This window comes from Bos javanicus, chromosome 10 (genome assembly GCF_032452875.1).
Source record: "Bos javanicus breed banteng chromosome 10, ARS-OSU_banteng_1.0, whole genome shotgun sequence".
NCBI classification, from domain to species: Eukaryota; Metazoa; Chordata; class Mammalia; order Artiodactyla; family Bovidae; genus Bos; species Bos javanicus.
The window spans coordinates 71125989-71145647 of NC_083877.1; the positions used below are offsets into that span (position 1 = coordinate 71125989).

Below are 19659 nucleotides of genomic sequence, written 5' to 3' on the forward strand. Positions count from 1 at the left end.
AGGTGGTCAGTGCCATGGGCTTATCTCCATGAAGACAGACTGTAACATGCAGTGAATAACAGACAGGATAACAGGTTAGGGAGAAGCTTCTTAGTGTTGTCTGCATGCACAGATATAAAGATAAATGAGGTGTTGACAGAGGAGCAAAAGAGTTCCCACAGAAAGCCTGGAGAGAAGATTCAGAGGTAGCCCGGGTAAGACATCAGACCTTAGAATAATATCAGAAATGTTGAATGTAGCAAAAAGTAGCACTAAGGTTTAGGGAAAGGTGAACTCATTTTTATCCGCTAATCATATTTGAGTCTCTCACAGTGAAGTGGTGAAGAGTGAAAGAGCAGCTTTGCACTCAATATGTATTGCTTGTGGTTAATCTGAGGTCTCGTTTTAGGAAAAGAGGTTGTCACGATTCTTCTCACTGCCTCTAAATTTCCAGCAGGACGACCTTTAGCAACTCATCTGTACTCCCTTTGCCTCTGTTTCCTCTTCAGCAAAATGAGTGTGATGACAGCTACCTCACAGGGTAGATTAAATGAAGATCACAGTGCTTAGCACAGTGTTTGATGCGTGGGAAGAAGCTCTGTATGTGTTAGGATATTGCTGCTGTTTGCGTTACAAATACAGTGATACAGTTTGTACAGGCTTGTGTATTTTTCCATTTGTTTCTCTAGAACAAGTATATAGAACCAAAACAGATGGCCCAAAGAATAATATGTGTTAGAGGTTGGTAATGCATAGAACTCAGTTTCCTTCCAAGAATATTATACAAGTTACCCTTCCATCAGTGATCCCTTTCATGGACTTCTTAGGAGAAAGTCTCCCCCTTGGCAAGTCTTCACGTCCAGTGCTCTTTAGGGGACCTCCGAGAAAAATTAAATTCAGCTCCTTCTGGCCTGTGTCTCTGTATCACTGGAGACTCCAGCAGCCATACAAAGGAGAGGGAGATTTGGTTCACAGGTACGAGTTTGTCTTGGCTACTGTAGCGCACACACGTCTGTAGAGCACCAGGGAATCACACGGGGAAACTGAAGATGCATTGCTAAAATGAAGGACCCTGAGGATCACTATATCCCTGCTGGGGATATAGTGATAACACTTTGTATTTTTACGAGAAACTTCCACATACGTTAGCTCATTTGATTTTCTCAGCACTGAGGCATGTAAAATAAAATGAAGCTTTCTTCCCCTAATTTTGACTGCAGAATCTAGATCTACTCTTAATCCATTACAATTATTTTAAAAGCATTTTCAAAGTATAGAGAGTTTTCTCTGTGTATTAATCTTAAGCTTCTAAAATGATCTCTCTCCTGAAACCATGAATGTTAAACTTACAACAGTCTGTCATGGGACCCCAGACATGGGACGTGATTTTGTTGTAGTTTTGGAAATTTGCCCTAGTTTGAGGCAATAGAAAGATCTGGCGCCTTCTATTTCATTTTATAGGTTCAAATACCATTGAATATCACTGTGGGTTTTGGCTTGCTGAATACCTTGGTAGCAGTAGGGTTTTGCTAACTTTAATACATAATTTTAAGAGGAGAGAAGGGTTCAGCATTTATACTCCCATTGTAGCTATTTTATTAACATGTTAAATAATAATCAGGGGCTGTTCTAAAAGCTCATCAAATTTCCTTAGCTTTTAAAAGCCATGAAAGTGAAATCCAGTCCAACTTCAAAGCCTCTGCTATAGCCTTTGTCCCCATCATCTGGCTTGTTCAATCTCCAGATGAAATTCATGCAAGTCCCTGAGTTTGGATATCAGTTACTACCAGCCTTTAAGGCACTGTGAGCAACAGTTACTTTGCCCCCTTCTTGTGACTACTTAAAGAAGAGTTTTGAAATTGTTTCTTTTATCTCACCAGAGTAGACCTGCCTAGAAAGATTTGTTTAGAGAAAGTTTGTTTCTTTTAAGTAAAGTATAGGACTGAAATGAATAGCCCTACCTTGAAGCCATTATTCCAAGGATGGGGATCCAGGCACAGTAAGTAGTAGTAGCTACTTCATTGTCCAGTACAGCTCTGTGTGCCTAGACCAGCACTTCTCCATGGAAACAAGAGGTATCAAGTGTACTAAGGTGCTCTCTGAATGTGAAGCTAGTGAAGAGCTGGAATTTTCCCCTTCAGGTTTGTTCTGTCACACAAATGACTTAGACCCATACAGGTTTGCATGGAAATCTCTCACCACAAGGCCATCTTCAAGTGGACTTGAGGCTCTGAGGGGACAGAGGCCACAGTCACCTGATTTGGGGGGAAGGTGTGGGCTCAGGCTGACAAAGATCTTCTATCCACGGAAGCCCTAGGGACTCTGGTGCTGACTTCAAGTCATCCTGGTTTGTAAGATGCAGCGATTTAGGAATCGGTTCCTGAATTCCTTGGGTTTCAGTTCTCTTCAGCTCAGATATTTTCTTCCATTACATTTTCTCAAACTCACAAGCTGTCACGGCATAAGGGCTGGACCTGGGACTGATGTGTGTTCATTTTGTTGTCTTTCATCCAATGTTGGGCTTTATTTTACCTCCTCATCTGAAACAATACCTAGTTTTGGTCACATCAAATGAGACCCTTCTTCAAAATATTTACTGTCTGCTGGAGCCTGAATAAACCAACTGCAAAAGTCTAGTTAACAACTGGCCAAATCCCATGGTCATTTTTAAAGACAGCTTCCCCTCTTTTGTGAGTTTCATCCAGACATGTAATCTGGCAGTAGTGTCTTTAGCGCCACACAGAACCTAGAGGTCCTTTGTGCTTGCAACAAACACAGTCTCCTTCCCAATGTTACTGCTCCCCTGAAGGAAAACAGCATCATCTTAACTGCATGTGGCTAAGTTCTCATTTCATCTCCCCTTGCTCCCTGGTTCAGAAAACGTGCCTTTGTCACACCTAATTCTGACTTCAGCACTATCTGTGGAGATTGGATCAGGAGTACCACCCTGGTCAAAGGGACATTCTGGTGATCTAAAGCCAACTTTTAAAAGACAAATATCTTATATCTCCATGTCTTCTAATGGTTTGTGTGGGCCATTGTCTAGAGGCTCTGGAAGTCAGATGTTTTTGTGACCATTGTGTATATCTGGTGGTATATCACTTTTTTTTTCTGTCTCTTTAGGACCAGGAAGAAAACAAAGGCGCAACAAGTTGGCCTGAGTTCTACATTGATCAGCTCAATTCCATGGCTGCTGTAGGTATCCTTTCTGTTCTCTGACGCAGTTTACAATGCAAGTTTAGTACAAAGCATGCAGTTGCATAATAAATTCACTTAAGTAAGAACTACCAAATATCATTATCTCTCCAGAGTCCATTCCAAATGTTCAGTGTTGCGGGAGAAACGGGAGGCAGGAGTGATACTTGGCAAAATGATTATTTTTCAGTATGTTTTACGTAAAATCAGCACATACTAAAATATAAGTGAGTTTAATGTTACTGGAGGAAATGTAATCATAAATCTGGCTTCTGTTCAGCTTTAACTTGCAACTGGTCTTATCAGTCATGTGGAACTTGGATAGGGCAACACCATTCTAAATGCTAATACCATTTAGAAATAGTACAATGAAACTATCCCTTCACTGTTCTCTTCCCCCTCCCCCCCCCTTTTTTTTTTTTAAAACTGAGGGCTTTCTTGGGTTCTTGGTCTTATAGGGTACCGAAATATTCTTTTACTCATATAAATAATACAAAAAAAAAGTTCCTGAAATAGGTGGTTTAATGAAAAGGCGTAATAGTAATAATGCTGAGATGTCCTTGGGAAATCTTTGGTAGGTGGATTTTTGATTTAGTAATTGCTAAAAAGGTGTTCTCAATGTCTAAAATGCACATTCCAGTCACATGGATATCTCTGCAGTGTCAGAGTTTTGAGCTGCTTGAGGGATCCAGCAAAGATACACAGCAGAAAGCACATCATCAGCATTTGAGTCTTAATAGCTTAAATCTTGTCCATGTTGATAAAAGTTGGAGGTTTCCCAGCAGAGCAGTCTTTGCTTCCGTGGGCACACTTCTGATTTTAAGAGTGTATCTGTCAGGTTCAACTTTGAGTTTACTCCATTCGAGCAGCTGACAACTTCCATGGTATTCTCTCTACCTCTCCCTTTCCTCCTGTCCCCAGGGTCCTTGGGGAGAATTCACTTCTTATCATTTAGAGCAAACATTCTAGATTGTCTAATATTTTGCTGCTGCTAAAAAAGTTAAAAACTGACTAGAATATGTGAATCATTCACACTTCTGCTAAACTTTCAGAGGCCTTGACTTTTCGTAACTTCCTCTTTTCTAGCTTTTCCTTTGATGAGGCTTCTTCTGCTGTCACACCATGAATAGAATAAACAGCCTGGCACATGTGAACAGAGCTGTATAAATTATAGAAGAAACTGCATAAGCTTTTTGCCCCAAGGGTTTCTCTAAAAGCACAGCAGAAAAGAACAGAAAGTAACCACCAAATCCTTCTACCAGGCATCCGACACAATGATGAGAAAAGAGTGATCTCAGCACTCATATGAATGTGTTAACAGAACATGAGGCTTGTGAGGGCCTTCGGGGATTTTCTCTCCATCCGCCTGAGCAATAATAATACAGAGCCATTTGCATTTCCTGCACGTAAAGGTTATTTCTGAAATCTTGTTCTTGGCTGTTAGGGGAAAAAAAGAGCTGTCAGGCAGGCTGTCTCTCTTTCTAATTAAGTCAGCCTTATTTGATGTCTAACATGGAAAGTTGTTCCTTTGTTAATGTATTCACTTCTATGAGTGGAGAAGTACGAAATAACTGGGTTTTTTCCTTTCTTCAAATTTTAGGGCAGTTTGGTTAATCCGTCCTTTAGTGACTTACTCCACGCCTTGTCTGCAGTTGGCCTGGCTTATTTCCTGTACTAGAAGGTCCCCAATGTGTCAGTTTGTAGCACTTCTTCAAGGGCCTCCCTTTTCCTTCATCCAGATCCTTGGACTACCTTTTGCTACATTCACACATCATCTACATTTCAATTATACTTGCTTCCTAGTCTAAAGCCGTCTCCGAGAGTATCTCCAGGCCCTTAAATGTTAGTGACTTTGCTCTTCTTTATGGACACGAGTGTGAGCAAACTCTGGGAGACAGTGAAGGACAGAGGAGCCTGGCAGGCTCCATGGGGGGTTGCAAAGAGTTGGACTTAGCAACTAAACAGCGACAAATGCATTAAACACCTAGCAAAGCTTTCTTCTGCTCCTTGAAGAACAAAGCTAGCATCTTTTCAGGGTTAAGGGTAAAGGCATTATAACAATTGATGAAATAATCAGGCCTTAACACTTCTGCGTCTATAAAGGAGCAAGGAGGTCTGATAAGACCAGAAACCCTTTGCTGAGTTTTCTGTTTTTCTCACCCTGTTAAGTGGCCACCGCCTCCTTAAAGGTCTTGCTAACCTCTCTGGAGAATTCCTCACAACGGAAATTCTGAGACATCATCCCTGGGGACTTGGAAAGGCACATGACTCCTCCTGGTCCTTTCCTGGCTTGGCAGCTAAGCTCTCTGGCTCTGCTTTGGGAATTGTTGAAGGGGTGTTTATCCACATCATCATCATCCATTGTCTTCAGCACCAGTAGCGGCTGCTGCTATTTAGCGTGCGCCATGTGACAGGCAGACTAACAGGCACTTTACATGCTGTTTTAAATCCTTACAAGCACCTTCTGCTCTAAGTGCTACTTATAGATAAGGAGTCTGAGACTCAGAAAGGTTACCTTGCCCAAGGTCATCTCATTTGGAAGTGGTAGAGCGGGAATTTAAGCCTATCAGTCAAGCCTATCAGCTCAAAGACTCCTTTCCAGCTTGCCTCTCACTAACTAGGTTTTTAAAATCCTTTATCACTGTGGAAATCCCACCCACACCCCACCTCCCAGCTTTTCTGAGGTGGGACAGGCATCTGCAGAGTCTGATAAACAGTCCAGGTTGAGAACCGCAGCACTTACTGGTCTGTGAAGCCCTCTGTGGAACAAGTGCAGTTACTTTATGGAAGCCTCGTAACAAGAATTCTTTGTTCTTTAAAGGACCCCTGAGTGATCTGTTGGCTTTTAAAGAGTGAAAAACAGTTTAATAAAAGGAGAGCGTGTTCCAGAAGGGCCTGGACTTTCTTGGTGTGTGGCTTCTGTGTGCACTCTCAGGGAGCAAGTATGTGAGGTGGTGAAGTTCTGTGTGCTTAGCGGGTTGGCTTATTGATTTCACACCAGTGAAACGTTTCAAAAAGAAGCTTACTTCCAGACTTTCCCAGCCAGGGATGGTTTCTATGCCTGGTTTGTACATCTTTCTCTGCCCTGCATGTCCCAGTGTAAACCTCAGCAGCTTTGACCAGAGGAGCTTCTGCTAGGACGCACTCTGTCCTTTGCCTGCCCCTCAAATGAGCAGAGATTTAGTAAGTGGTTAGCGCAGCCAAGGAGGCCACCAGAGCCCTGTCCAGTGCATGCCAAGGTGCATCCTGGCTGTTTGGCGTAGCAGTCATCTTAGGAAATGTAAGCATATCCCCCTTTTCTATGAAAACTGCAAATTTAGACTTCTCCGTAAATGTGAAGCTTGAAAACTTGAGACTTCATATAAATTATTTTATTTTGAAAAGTCACTTTAGAATATCAGGTTCATCTACATAGAATCGATTTTCTCAATACAATAAACAATCTTAGATTCAATTCTAATTGTACTGTGCACAGAAAAGAGGATAATGTCTTCTGTTTTGAGAGGAAAGTAATAGTTCTTATATTGGGAAAGGAAATTCTAATTTAAATTTCTTTTCATAAAACTCCCAGCTCCTCTAGGGAGAGACTTAATGTAGTCTGCCTTTATTTGGAGGTTCCCCCTTCCCCAAGATTGTTAAAAGGATAAATATGTGCATCTTTATTTGGTATTAATGAACCACAATAAGAAAGGTATGTAGTCTTTAATTTGGGAGGTTTGGGTGACTAAGCTTAGGAACAAGAAATAATGTTCATAAAAGTCTTGATCCTGGACTGCAGATTCAAAGTGATTGCTTGAGAGTCTAAACAAATTCAGCTGTGCCACAGGAGATTAAACGTACTTGGCTAGATTTGTGCTAAATTTTCCAGGATATGGGTCTCACGGAGCCATGAAGAAATTCATTGGCTATTTGCACACATAGCCTCTTCCCCTGCCATCCTCTGGTGACAGCTGTCAGGGCACATCTCTAACAAGAGGACAGCTTTAGCAGAAATAATTCAAGTATACAAAACAAGACTTTACGGATTTTTATTTCAGTTGCTATGAATGATACTGATATATGTTTGCTTTGAGCTTTACCCTCCTAAGTGTGAAGTCAAATATAGGTTTTAGTTAACATTTAGTTACTTAATGCTTGTACTGTTAACGTGAAAAAATTAAGTAAAGTCACCCCTTGATGATGTGTGGTCCTGAAAGAAAGGGAGAGACTGTACCATTGAGACATATGAATAAGAGCCAAATGTTTTCTTCAATATCCCAGTCTGTTTCCCAACCACACATTTTATCAGAATAGGTAACAAGTAAAAACACTGAGACTGGACAAGCACATGTTAAAAGTAGGAAGAAGGCAAGGGACCTGTGGTTCTGTGGGTGGAGGCACCTAGGGCCTTAAGCCTTGGGATACTTTTAGTACCAGGCTTCCCTGGTGGCTCAGTGATAAAGAATTCACCTGCCAATGCAGAAGATGTGGGTTTGATACCTGGGTCAGGAAGATCCCCTGGAGGAGGAAATGGCAACTCACTCCAGTATTCTTGCCTGGTGAATTCCATAGACAGAGGAGTCTTCTGGGCTACAGTCCATAGGGTTGCAAAGAATTGAACACCACTTAGTGACTCAACAACAACTTTTAGTACACGTAGGTGACCATGAGGTAAAAGGAATGAAAATAACTTTTTGACAAGTCTGTGAATCTTACTAGCTTTCATGACTTTGTGATATCAACCGAGATCTGCTTCCTAGGGCCTTCTTTTTTGAAGTGAGGTCTGTAGACTGCAGCATCAGCTCCGTAAGGAGCTCAGTATCTTTGGCTTCACCTCAGATATACCAAATCAGGACCCACATTTAGCTTCCCCAGGAAATTTGTATCCTTGTTAAAGTTTGAAAAGTACTGCTCTAGTCCTGGGTAGGAAGAGAACACACACACACTCTCTCTATACCCTGATTTCCAAATGATGTTGAATCATTTCTAAAACTTAAGCATTTACTCTGAAGGAATTGTTTATCTTTGTGTCAAGTCAAATTTAATCATTCTTAAAAATAATTTGATGTAACAGAAAGTGTAAAAGGTTACACTTTTTGGCTGAGGAATGAGAGAGATAGCATGGGAAGATTGCTGCCTGCTTCTGTTGAATAGTATGATAATATTATCTCATTGTCAGAATGTTATATTTAACTACAAGTCTAATCTTTCTATCAAGTATAAATAGTAATATCTTCATCAGAGTGTAGTTATAGAATAGTTAGTTATATAAGTGTTTGGAAAGCTTAATCTCTACTAAGATTTCTCAACACTTTCTTAAAACTTTATTTAAATTCGAAAGAACTAACTTGGAGTAGAATGAATTTGTGGAATTCTTGGTGCTTTTGCTCTACACGCTGGCTTATAGTAAATCTCAGTCATAGTCTCATTTGATTGTTTGTATTAAAAGTGATAGTAGCATGTACTCTGTGGGCTTGTTTTGCTTGTGCCATAATTAAAACATATAATTTAAAGAAGTTACTTTATAATTTTCTTTGCATAGAGAAAATCTCTCCTGGCTTTAGAGAAAGAAGAGGAGGAAGAGAGAAGTAAAACTATAGAGAGTTTGAAGACAGCACTAAGGACGAAACCAATGAGGTAATGTTTTGCTAGGCAGCATGTACTGCTTGTCTCTTTTTCTTCTTTTCTACTTTCTTCCTCTTTTCTTTTTTCCCTTCCTTTTTCTTAATTTTTCTGCAATAGCCAAACTTTTGGGGTAGTCTTAAAATAAAAACATGTAATTAAACCATGGATGAAAGACCTTACACATTGAACATTCACTAAATTATTTTTCTTCAATTAAAAAAGATGTAGACAGGCATGAAGATGGCTAAAGTTAAAAATGGCAGACTAACAAGTGTTGGTACAGATGTGGAGAAATTGTAACCCTCATTCATTGATGGTGGGAATATAAAATGGTGCAACCACTTTAGAAAACAGCTAAACAGTTCCTCAGAATATTAAACGTTATGTTGCCATATGAACCAAACAGTGTTGCACCTTCTTGATATGTAGCCAAGGGAAGTGAAAATATGTCCCCTAAAACCTTATATGTGAATTTCAGCATTATTTATAATAGCCAGAAATGGAAGCTATCCAAATTCTATCAACTGATGAATTCATAAGTAAAATGTGATATATCTATATAATGGAATACTTTTCAGCCATAAAAAGTAGTGGAGTACTGATGCATGCTACAACATGGATGGGCCTCGAAAAATATTTATGCAAAGTGAAAGAAGCCAGACACAAAGGGCCACATATTGTATGATTCCATTTATATGAAATATCCCCAAAAGGCCAATCCATAGAGACAAAAAGATAAGTGGTTGCCTGGGGTTAGAAAGAGAGGGAAATGTTCTTCTAGGGTTGATTAGGAAGGGGTAATGGTTTTCTTGGGGTAATTAAAATGTTCCAAAATCAGATAGTGACCATGGTTGTACAACCCTGTGAATATATTAAAAACCACTGAATTATAATTTTGAAAGTATGGATTTTATGGCATGTGAGTTATTGCTCAGTAAAACTGTTATAAAAGAGGGATTATCATCTACTGTATGCCTCCCACACCTTTATTAACACCTTTAAGGTTTGGTAGGATATGGGGTGCTTACAGGTGCATTTCATTAGAACAAGATCTAGCTTGGCTAGATCTTGGTCACATGGTTGGATGAAATGACTGGAAAATAAAGATTCCCTATATTTGACTATAAAATGATAAGAAAAATCTTCTGATTTCTCAAAAATTATATACAGTTGTATGACAGAAGTTTTCTAGCCTCCTATTCTAACTGTTTTCCTCTGTATATGTGTTCCAAATTCTGAGATGTTAGTGGATGCCCAAGGCTAAATAAGTTTGGAAATTTCTGGAGTAATCTAGGTTTTGTTACTTTGAACTTTTCAAAAGGCTTAACCTGCAGATGTACCTTGTGAATTATTCTCATTGATTGACTTTAAAAATATTAGTATATAGTAATCAAGTATTGCTTTTATTTGTTTTATATATTGGGATTCCATATAACATGTCATACTAAGGGAGGGCTTTGCTATGAAACCTTAGGAAAATAGACTATCATTTGGCAAGTAAATACCCTGGAGTTTAGGGATGCTTTTTGATTTTCATTGGTGTGGGGCATGCTTGAGTCAGTGGTCAACACTTAAACGTGCCTGGAGACTGGATGCTATCCTAACACAGGATCAGCAGATGACTTTAACCTAAGGCAGATATCTGAGTGTCTTCTTGTTCCTCGTTTCCTATGGTTATAAGGTCTGTTAACTGGTTGTTTATATCAACTAAGATCTTTTCTAACTCAAATGGAGATTTTTTTTTCACACTTCTGGTTAGACCTGACCATTGGGTCTATGCCAAGGAAGAGGCCTCCAATTAAGAAGACTTCATCAATGTAAGCCTTCTGTTACTTTAGGAACTGCATCTTCTTACTTTCTCCTGACCACCACCCCCCTAAACTTTTCTCTTAAGGGCTATTAAAGAATTCCAAAGAGACTTAGGTCTGATGCACTTTAACCCTCTTCTCATGACAGGTTTGTAACCAGATTCATTGACTTGGATGGCCTGTCATGTATTCTCAACTTTCTAAAGACCATGGACTACGAGACCTCAGAGTCTCGAATACATACCTCTCTCATTGGATGTATAAAGGCGCTAATGAACAACTCTCAAGGTCGGGCTCATGTCCTGGCTCATTCTGAGAGTATTAATGTTATTGCTCAGAGTCTGAGCACAGAGAACATTAAGACGAAGGTGGCCGTGCTGGAAATCTTGGGCGCTGTGTGCCTGGTTCCCGGGGGCCACAAGAAGGTTCTGCAGGCCATGCTGCACTACCAGAAGTATGCCAGCGAGAGAACCCGCTTTCAGGTGGGTGCTGCCATGCCACATCTTCATTCCTGCCTCATGACAGGTGCCTTTCCTGGCCTATGGGTGGTGGTGGTGGGGAGGGTGCCTAACTTGAAATCTCCCCCTGTGGTGAGCATTCATATGTGGCTTCAAATATTTCCTTCCTCTTGGGTAAAGAGTAGAATATTCTTTCTGTAGTTGGTCATATGGGGTTGTGGATTTCCAGTAGTCCTCCCCTCTTACCTGCAGTTTTGCTTTCCACAGTGCTAATGACCCGTGATCAACTGCTGTTTGAAAGTATTAAATGGAAAGTCTAGAAATAAACAATTCATAAGTTTTAAATTGTGCAGCTGTTGTGAGTAATGTGATGAAATCTCATGCCATCCTGCTCCGTCCCTTCCAGGATGTGAATCATCCCTTTGTCTAGAATACCCACAATTTATACACCACCCAGCTGGTAATGAAGGAAAAAAACAAAGTCTATATAGGAGAATATATAGGGTTCAGTACTACCCACAGCTTCAGACATCTACTGGGGATGTTAGAACACATCCCTTGTGGAGAAGGGAAGACTGTTGCACTGAATTTAAAAATGTAGCCCTCCCTCCTTTCTACACATTATATAATACACTTTTCAATCCACTAAATGGGTGTTCTCTGAAAATTTTACAGATTGCCAGTCTTGATTTAGGATCAATATAAACAGTGAAATTATGTCACCACGTTTTTTATACTCAGAAAAAGCAAGTTAAATTAACGAAGCACAACCTTTTGTGTTAATACTTTGTACACATGTATGTATAAACATATATGATGTAAGAATTTTGAAAGTAGAGTTTTTAGGACTAATCTTAAGGGGAAAAGGTAGCTTTCTATGGATCAATGTAATTTTGACTCAACACAAGGTTTTAAAAATTAACTTCCGAGTATTAAAAAATTAATAAAATGAGTGTAAGGTAGTAACTATTCAGTCCTTTGTTTTCGTATTTGTATCCTTGGTAGACGTTAATTAATGACTTGGACAAGAGCACGGGGCGGTATCGAGATGAAGTGAGTCTTAAGACTGCCATCATGTCCTTCATTAATGCAGTGCTAAGCCAAGGCGCAGGAGTGGTAAGAGCCTTCTGTGTCACAATCTAAAACATATTATTAAAGAACAATTTAAAAAATACTTACAAGTATGTTCTCTAAAGAGCTTAAAAATGTATTCCATCACCCTTCTACTTTCAGGAAAGTTTGGACTTTAGACTTCATCTTCGCTATGAATTTCTGATGTTGGGAATTCAGCCTGTAATAGATAAATTAAGGGAACATGAAAATTCAACATTAGATAGGTAAGTCACACTGTTACGACAGGAGATAGCTCATGTGTTTTCCATGTGTGTAGTGCCAGTCTGAACTACTTGTGACCTAAGGAACTTGTACCAGAATGTTAGACCAGGTAATGATGTTTTTATTAGTAAGACTTCCTGCATGAAAGAAGCAGCAGATTGTGTAGAGAACTTAGTGTAGGTTTTGAGATTAAACAGGAATCCATATCCTAGTGCTGCTGCCTACTTGCTATGTGTTCTGATCCAGTTACTCAATTTTTGTGAACCTTACTGTTTCTATACCTGAAGAAATATGATGATGATGACACTATCTTTAAGGGCTCTTATGAAATGTTACTGTAAAACATGTGGAATCACATGGCATCTTTGATAGATATTCTGTGAATGTTAATATCCACTTCCCTGTTCCTTTGCTTGTCTGCAAATTTTACGATTTCTAACATAGCCTACAAGTTTTCAGATCTTTCCTTCTACCACTCTTCTCCCTCATTCATGCACGCCACCATGCTTCTTTTCTTAATAGTCCATGATCATGTAGACTTGCCGCAGGGCATTTGCACCTGCTGTTTTCTCAGCATTAAAAGATTGTCCCACAGATGTCCAAATTGCTTGTTCCTGTGCAGCGAGATCTTGTCCAGTCGCTGTGTTCACATTCTTTACCTTACCGCACCTCCATCATTCTCTACTCCCTTTACCTGCATGTATTTGTCTCCACAGAACTAATCATTACCAGTATCAGTAGTTAGGGGCTCAGTAAATATTTGTATGAATAAGTAAAAGGCATGACCATTGCTTTGTAATCTTTAATTCAGTGGTCAAGCAAGTTACTTATATGGACTTATTTTTCCATGAAGAGATTCTGTGAGTAGAATCTGGATTTGGTTGCTTTTGGATTGTAAACTTTTATGAATTGTCTTCTACGTGCCAGGCCTCCTAGGCTTTTAGATTTGTCTCTTGTAATGATCTCATTTCAGATAAGTGGTGTCTTTTTTCCTTAGCACATAGTTAAGGGAAGGCATTTTAATTCTGTCGTGGTACTTCTTTTAGAGATATCTCTGAAATTTTAGGAAAGGTCTTAGTATTTATGTCCTGATTCCTATGTGCCTGTGTTTATAGGATGTTCTACTTTTAATAAATTGTCTTTGTCTTTCAGGCATTTAGATTTTTTTGAAATGCTCCGAAATGAAGATGAGCTAGAATTTGCCAAAAGATTTGAACTGGTACGTATACTTACAATTATTCTGTTTTGACTTGGCAGCTCACAAATTTCCCTGTTGTAATGTGTGTCATAGAGTTGTGTAATGTAAGAGCAAAATCACATTTCTGTTTTGCTACCTAAGTGGCAGGATTAGGTTCTATTTACCTTGGATTTGCTTACCTTACCTTGTAGGAATTGAAGAACTTGAATGCTTGATTTAGATTTCTTTTCTATATGAAACAGGTTCACATAGACACAAAAAGTGCTACTCAGATGTTTGAGCTGACCAGGAAGAGGCTCACCCACAGTGAAGCTTACCCTCACTTCATGTCCATCTTGCACCACTGCCTCCAAATGCCTTGTGAGTGTTTGTGATTTACATGTGTTTGTGAATGCTGGGACATCATTCAGAGGTCTCTGTCATCTGAACAGTGTGGCTTAGGTTGGGTGCACACCAGGGATTCCAAACCTCGGTTTTGTGACAGCCCAGTGTGTCTGCGGGCTTCCCTGGTGGCTCAGTGGTAAAGAACTGGCCTACCGATGCAGGAGACATGGGTTCCATCCCTGGATCAAAAGATCCCCTGGAGAAGGAAATGGCAACCCATTCCAGTATTCTTGCCTGGGAAATCTCATGGGCAGAGGAGCCTGGTGGGCTACAGTCCATGCGGTCTCAGAGTCAGACATGACTTAATGACTAAACAACAACAGCAAAGTTGTTGCACAGTTTAAGGGGTGTTGCAAAGCTCTCAGAATAAAATGAATTATACCTTGCTTTGATTTTAAAAATAAATATATGCCTTACAACACATGTACAAGGGGATAAAAAGTACCTCTCAATCATGTAAATGATCAGTGATCATTGAGTGTCAGATTCCAGATATTTGGGAAGGGTGGTAAACATCTGTCTGGTTCTATGACTCTGGTGGGTGACCCCTGTTGAAAAATATTCATTAAAGTTTTGAAACCACTTGAAGTATTTCCACTGTTCTTTTCTTTTTTAGACAAGAGAAGTGGCAACACAGTTCAGTACTGGCTACTCCTAGACAGAATTATACAGCAAATAGTTATTCAGAATGACAAAGGTCAAGACCCTGACTCCACACCTTTGGAAAACTTTAATATCAAGAATGTCGTCAGGATGTAAGTTGCTTCTTTTTGCTGCCCTTGAGATAACAGCAACAATGTAAGACATTTGTTTTATCTTACTTCAAAATAGCAGTTGGGAGAACTAAAGTGTTCTGGAGGTCAGATATGATGAGTTCCTATATGTATACATGTAATATATATGTGTAACCTCTGGATTTAAAATGGGTCTCAAGCATGCTGAGGACTTGCTTTGTGTTAAACAATTTTTGTACCTAGAGAGCATGCATTTAGCAGTCGGTCTTTTGTGCTTTTTGTAATGAATGCTCCTTTAACTTTGATACAGGTTGGTTAATGAAAATGAAGTTAAGCAGTGGAAAGAACAAGCAGAAAAAATGAGAAAAGGTAAATGATGAGGTCCTGACAAGAAAAAAGGTGGTGTTACTGGTTATTGGACAGCTCTCCTTACTGTATATTTTAGAAATTTGCACTGATGCTTCTTATTGACATTGGTGCATAAACAGCCTTTTCCCACCATCATGTCTTAAGGGCAGTGCCTAGTTTTTCTTGAATCAGACTATCTTAGTTGTCATGTTGATTCCTCAATATTTTATCCTTTTATTATAATGATCTGCATTTTTTAAGCATGTGCTGTTCAGTATTCATTAATTTAGATTTTCTTAACTACCGTTCATGCCAACCTTCCTCATAACTGCTCTTTAAAGCACACTGGATTTTAAGAAATATAATAAGGGACACCCAGGGATTACCCAGAATTTTAAAAGCAAAGTTCAAGCCACTTGGTTTCAGCAGTCCAGTTCTCCAGTTGACCTTAATTTGGCACCAGTTACAAAAAGAGAAATCATGCAGAAAATCACTGACCATTGTAGACGTACATGTTATGAAATGTTAACAGGCCAGCTATTGATGAGTGTCTCAATATGTCTTTGATATCAACACTTAGCATCAAGTAACTTGGGGGTCATGCCCATCACCATGACAACAATTCACAGAATGGATGGAACTTTTCTCCTCCTTAAAAATTAGCAAGTTAAAGTTGGACCCTTTGAGAAAACAGTCATACTCCTGGCCACTACTCTTCATTATGCTGGCACACTGACTTCCTTTTCTCTATCCAAGTGATGCATTCACACCAGTGACATACAATAGCACTCGCCTCGATATTCAATGTGTTGAAAAGCTAGTCCACAAGATGCTGAAGCATTTCCTTTCCTCATATCACATTTTGTCCATTGAGCAGAAAAGCAGTCTCACCACTGGTACTGGAAAATACAGAATATGAAGTTCTATTATATTATGGGTTCCTCGTATGAATTCAGATTGGTCTTAAATAAGTGAGGTTGCACATACATTTTTATAAATTAATTCTGGAAACTGCTACAGAAAGAATAGAGACACTGGTTTACCCTAACTTGTAGGGTAAAGAGAGAGTTACACCAGAGAAGATGGTCAATGAATGAGTGATGTTTTGGGGATATACCCTGAAGACTAAGGTGTGTGAGTTGAAGAGAGTACTTAGGACATAAGCCTGGGAGTCATTCATGTAGCAGGAATGTCCTGAATGGCTGCCAGGTCAAGTGCTATACTGAGCTCTGGGTCTGAGTCTCAGACTGCCCCTGACTGCTATGTGAGTAGGCTAAGTCCTTTACTCTTCCAGTCTATCTCTACAAAGTCAAGCTTGAACCTAATAGGGTTGTTATGAAGATTAAATGAAAAATACAAGGACTTTAGCATAGAGCCTGGCATTTATTACTTGCCTAATAAATGGTAGAGGGCTTCCCTGATGGCTCTGCAGTAAAGCATACAGTTGCAATGCAGGAGACCATCTACAATGCAGGAGACGTGGGTTCGATCTCTGGGTCAGGAAGATCCCCTGGAGAAGGAAATGAGAACTGACTCTAGTATTCTTGCCTGGGAAATTCCATGGACGGAGGAGCCTGGCTGTCTACTGTCCGTGGCATCTGAAGACTTGGACATGACTTAGCAATTAAACCACCACCAATAAATGGTAGAAAGTTTTGTAGGATTTAAGCAGTTGAGGTGGTGCTACAGGAAATGGCCGAGGTCAGTCAGAGGAAAGTTCCTAAGCCCTGTCCCTTATCTATAGAATAGACTCCTGGAATGGGATCTGGGGGTTCTGAAATGTTAAAGTCTCTCAAGTGGTTCTGAGGCTTGGTCAGATTTGTCAAAGGCTAGTGACGACTGAAGTGACTTAGCAGCAGCAGCAGCAGCAGTGACCAGTGATAGGAAGTCAGGTCTTAAACAGTTGTCAAAGAGGAATGAACTGGAGATAGAAGAAGGAAAGGGAGATACAGTGGGGTAGTTTTTAGATGTTGCTGAAGAAGTCAGGGAAGCATCCGTAGAGTGGTAGATGTAGGTTGATGGTTATCTTAACTCCAAGGCTGGTAAAATCCAAGGAGTTTAGTGACTTGAACCCTTCTCTGCAAACTCTGACTTTGGAGGACTCAGAAGAGAGAAAGTAAGAGACAGAGAGAAAGCAAATATGTTATCAAATTCAGAAACAGAGCCCAACACTGTATAGCTCTGTCCCAGTGGGTTCTATCTCTAGTGGATTTATTGATATAAAAAGACTAGGGATTGGGACCAAGTATTTGAAATAAAAATGTGCAGCCTAAACCTCATTCGTCCTCTTTTCCAAAGAGCATCACTCTTGTCAGTGCTAGAGGCAGCAGGTGTGTTGGCAGCATAAGCAAACGTTATGCGGAATGGGATGCATTGTTCCATTATAGCAGGACTGGGGGAGTCAGTGGAACCACAGCTAAGAGCTAAAATTTTTCTTCTCTTATGGTTCTCATGCTCAGCAGGTAATCCTGCCCTGAAGGTGTTTAATGCTGAGATGATAAAATTTGCCCTTCCAAATTTTAATAATTGTTGTGCCAGAGCATACAGCACTTCAAGTCCAAAGGGCCCTCGAGGGGAGTGGGAGCAATGGCTTCACGTTGGGACAAACCTTGGGTCTGGCAGCCGCACTTCCTCCCAGAGCAGATTCCTCCCTTTCAGCCCCTCCACTAGTTGGACCTGAGCCAGCAAACCTAGCTAATGAGCACTGGCCTTCTCTCGTTCCCATTTTTAAGTTGTGAAAAGAAGTCCTATTAATAGTCACTTTGCATAGGGTGACTAAAGGACCATTTCTAGGACAGAATTCTGAATTAAATACCAAGCAGGCTGTGTTCACCTCCACAGACAGCTGCCCATGCTCGTGTCCCCTCTTTGACACTGTGACTGGAGGGCCTCGTCCGCCTTTTACAGATGCAGTTGATAAAGTTGTTCATGCAAAGCCCCCTAAGCACGAGCACCATTGAGCCCATGAGTTGCTCCCTTCGATGGAGAAGAGGAATGATATTTGCCTAATAAAGAGCCTCCCAGTCAACCTCAGTCAATTTTCTGTTTGGAGAAAAATGCTTCAGCTTTGAAGAGTATACCATTTTCATGTCCAATTGTTTTCCTGTGTAGAGCACAATGAGTTACAACAGAAGTTGGAAAAGAAAGAGCGAGAATGTGATGCCAAGACCCAGGAGAAGGAAGAGATGATGCAGACCTTAAATAAAATGAAAGAGAAACTGGAAAAAGAGACCACCGAGCACAAGCAAGTGAAGCAGCAGGTGGCGGACCTCACGGCCCAGCTGCACGAGCTCAGCAGGGTAAGGCCACCGGCCCAGGGCCAGGTCTCCATGGCTGGGCAGCTGCTGATGCCTCACTCAGCCCGGAGCCCCATCCTTACGTAGTCAGTTCTGTGGGCAGGAAGAGAGCCTGAACCTTCTCCTGACCCACCACAGTGGTTATACAACCTGCTGCCTCTGTTGACCCTGCACATTAGCAGAGATGGTTGAGGGTGTTCGTTCTCCAATGCAGATCCTCTCACAAGAGTGAGGAAATCACATTAGCTTCTTAAAATGAAAACTTGTTATCATCAAAATCAAACTGGAGGATGGTACCAGTAGTGAGAGGCGTAGAGCACCATGTACAAGTCCATTTGGCTCAACTGCCCTTAAAGCCCACAATCTCAGATGTGTGAATTTCTCTATAACATACATGGTAGGCAGAGTTTCAGACTCTCACAATCGTCCAGTGAATTTACTTCTCCCATTGATCTTGCCTTTTCCTATTTTTATTTTTCAGAGGGCTGTCTGCGCTTCACTCCCAGGTGTATCCTCACCTGGAGCCCCCGGGGGACCCTTTCCTTCCTCTGTGCCAGGGTCTCTCCTCCCTCCCCCACCACCCCCACCTCTGCCAGGTGGAATGGGTCCTCCTCCGCCTCCTCCCCTCCCCCCAGGAGGCCCCCCTCCTCCCCCAGGGCCTCCTCCCTTGGGGGGAATCATGCCACCTCCTGGTGCCCCCCTGGGTCTGGCACTCAAGAAGAAGAACATTCCTCAGCCCACAAATGCCCTGAAATCTTTCAACTGGTCTAAGCTGCCTGAGGTAAGCCGTTTGTTCACATTTGCCATCTCATGGACTGCATTAGCAGCCTACCGTGTTGTCCCTGACAGGGAGACAGCCCTGTCTCTCCAATGGTTTCATTTTCTCACATAGACTTGGGGTTCTCACTAGCTCAGATATTTAAGTGATAAAGCTTCTGAAATAAATGACATGTTATTTAAAGCCAGCTCATTCTGAGCATCTGGTAAGCGAAAAAATTGGGAGAGCAGCACTTTAAAAAAAAATAACTGCATCTGTTCTTTTTGTGTCTAACTATAAACCCCAGCACTTATTAACTTGATGTTTGCAGAACAAACTGGAAGGAACAGTATGGACCGAGATTGATGATACAAAAGTCTTCAAAGTTCTAGATCTTGAAGACCTGGAAAGAACTTTCTCTGCTTATCAAAGACAACAGGTAAGAGCTTGTGCCCTCCAGATGCTGAAACAGTTAAGAAGTTCATGTTCTTGTGCATGATCCCTGGGCCATCTGCCTTAACCATACTGTGATGGGCATCTTAAGTCTAGGCCATTTGGTCTAC

At 40.8% G+C, this 19659-nt stretch overlaps 2 protein-coding genes across 4 annotated transcripts in view; one reads left to right on the forward strand and one right to left on the reverse strand.

Moving 5' to 3' along the window:
- Positions 1–19659, forward strand: part of DAAM1 (dishevelled associated activator of morphogenesis 1) — a 182409-nt gene that overhangs the window by 122150 nt on the left and 40600 nt on the right. For all 3 annotated transcript variants that reach the window (XR_009738759.1, XM_061429032.1, XM_061429033.1), the window contains exons 4-15: positions 3103–3174; positions 8696–8790; positions 10735–11068; positions 12050–12160; positions 12278–12381; positions 13532–13598; positions 13820–13937; positions 14578–14716; positions 15006–15064; positions 18155–18342; positions 18821–19120; positions 19428–19535. Coding sequence is in view for 2 of the 3 variants with exons in the window: in XM_061429032.1 (XP_061285016.1) it covers positions 3103–3174; positions 8696–8790; positions 10735–11068; positions 12050–12160; positions 12278–12381; positions 13532–13598; positions 13820–13937; positions 14578–14716; positions 15006–15064; positions 18155–18342; positions 18821–19120; positions 19428–19535 (1695 nt within the window). In the remaining variant the exon portion in view is untranslated. The remainder of the gene's footprint in view (positions 1–3102; positions 3175–8695; positions 8791–10734; positions 11069–12049; positions 12161–12277; positions 12382–13531; positions 13599–13819; positions 13938–14577; positions 14717–15005; positions 15065–18154; positions 18343–18820; positions 19121–19427; positions 19536–19659) is intronic.
- Positions 8786–19659, reverse strand: part of CCDC175 (coiled-coil domain containing 175) — a 236972-nt gene continuing 226098 nt past the window's right edge. Inside the window, exon 20 of the mRNA XM_061429036.1 lies at positions 8786–8839. Coding sequence (XP_061285020.1) covers positions 8802–8839 — 38 coding nt within the window. The 3' untranslated portion in view covers positions 8786–8801. The remainder of the gene's footprint in view (positions 8840–19659) is intronic.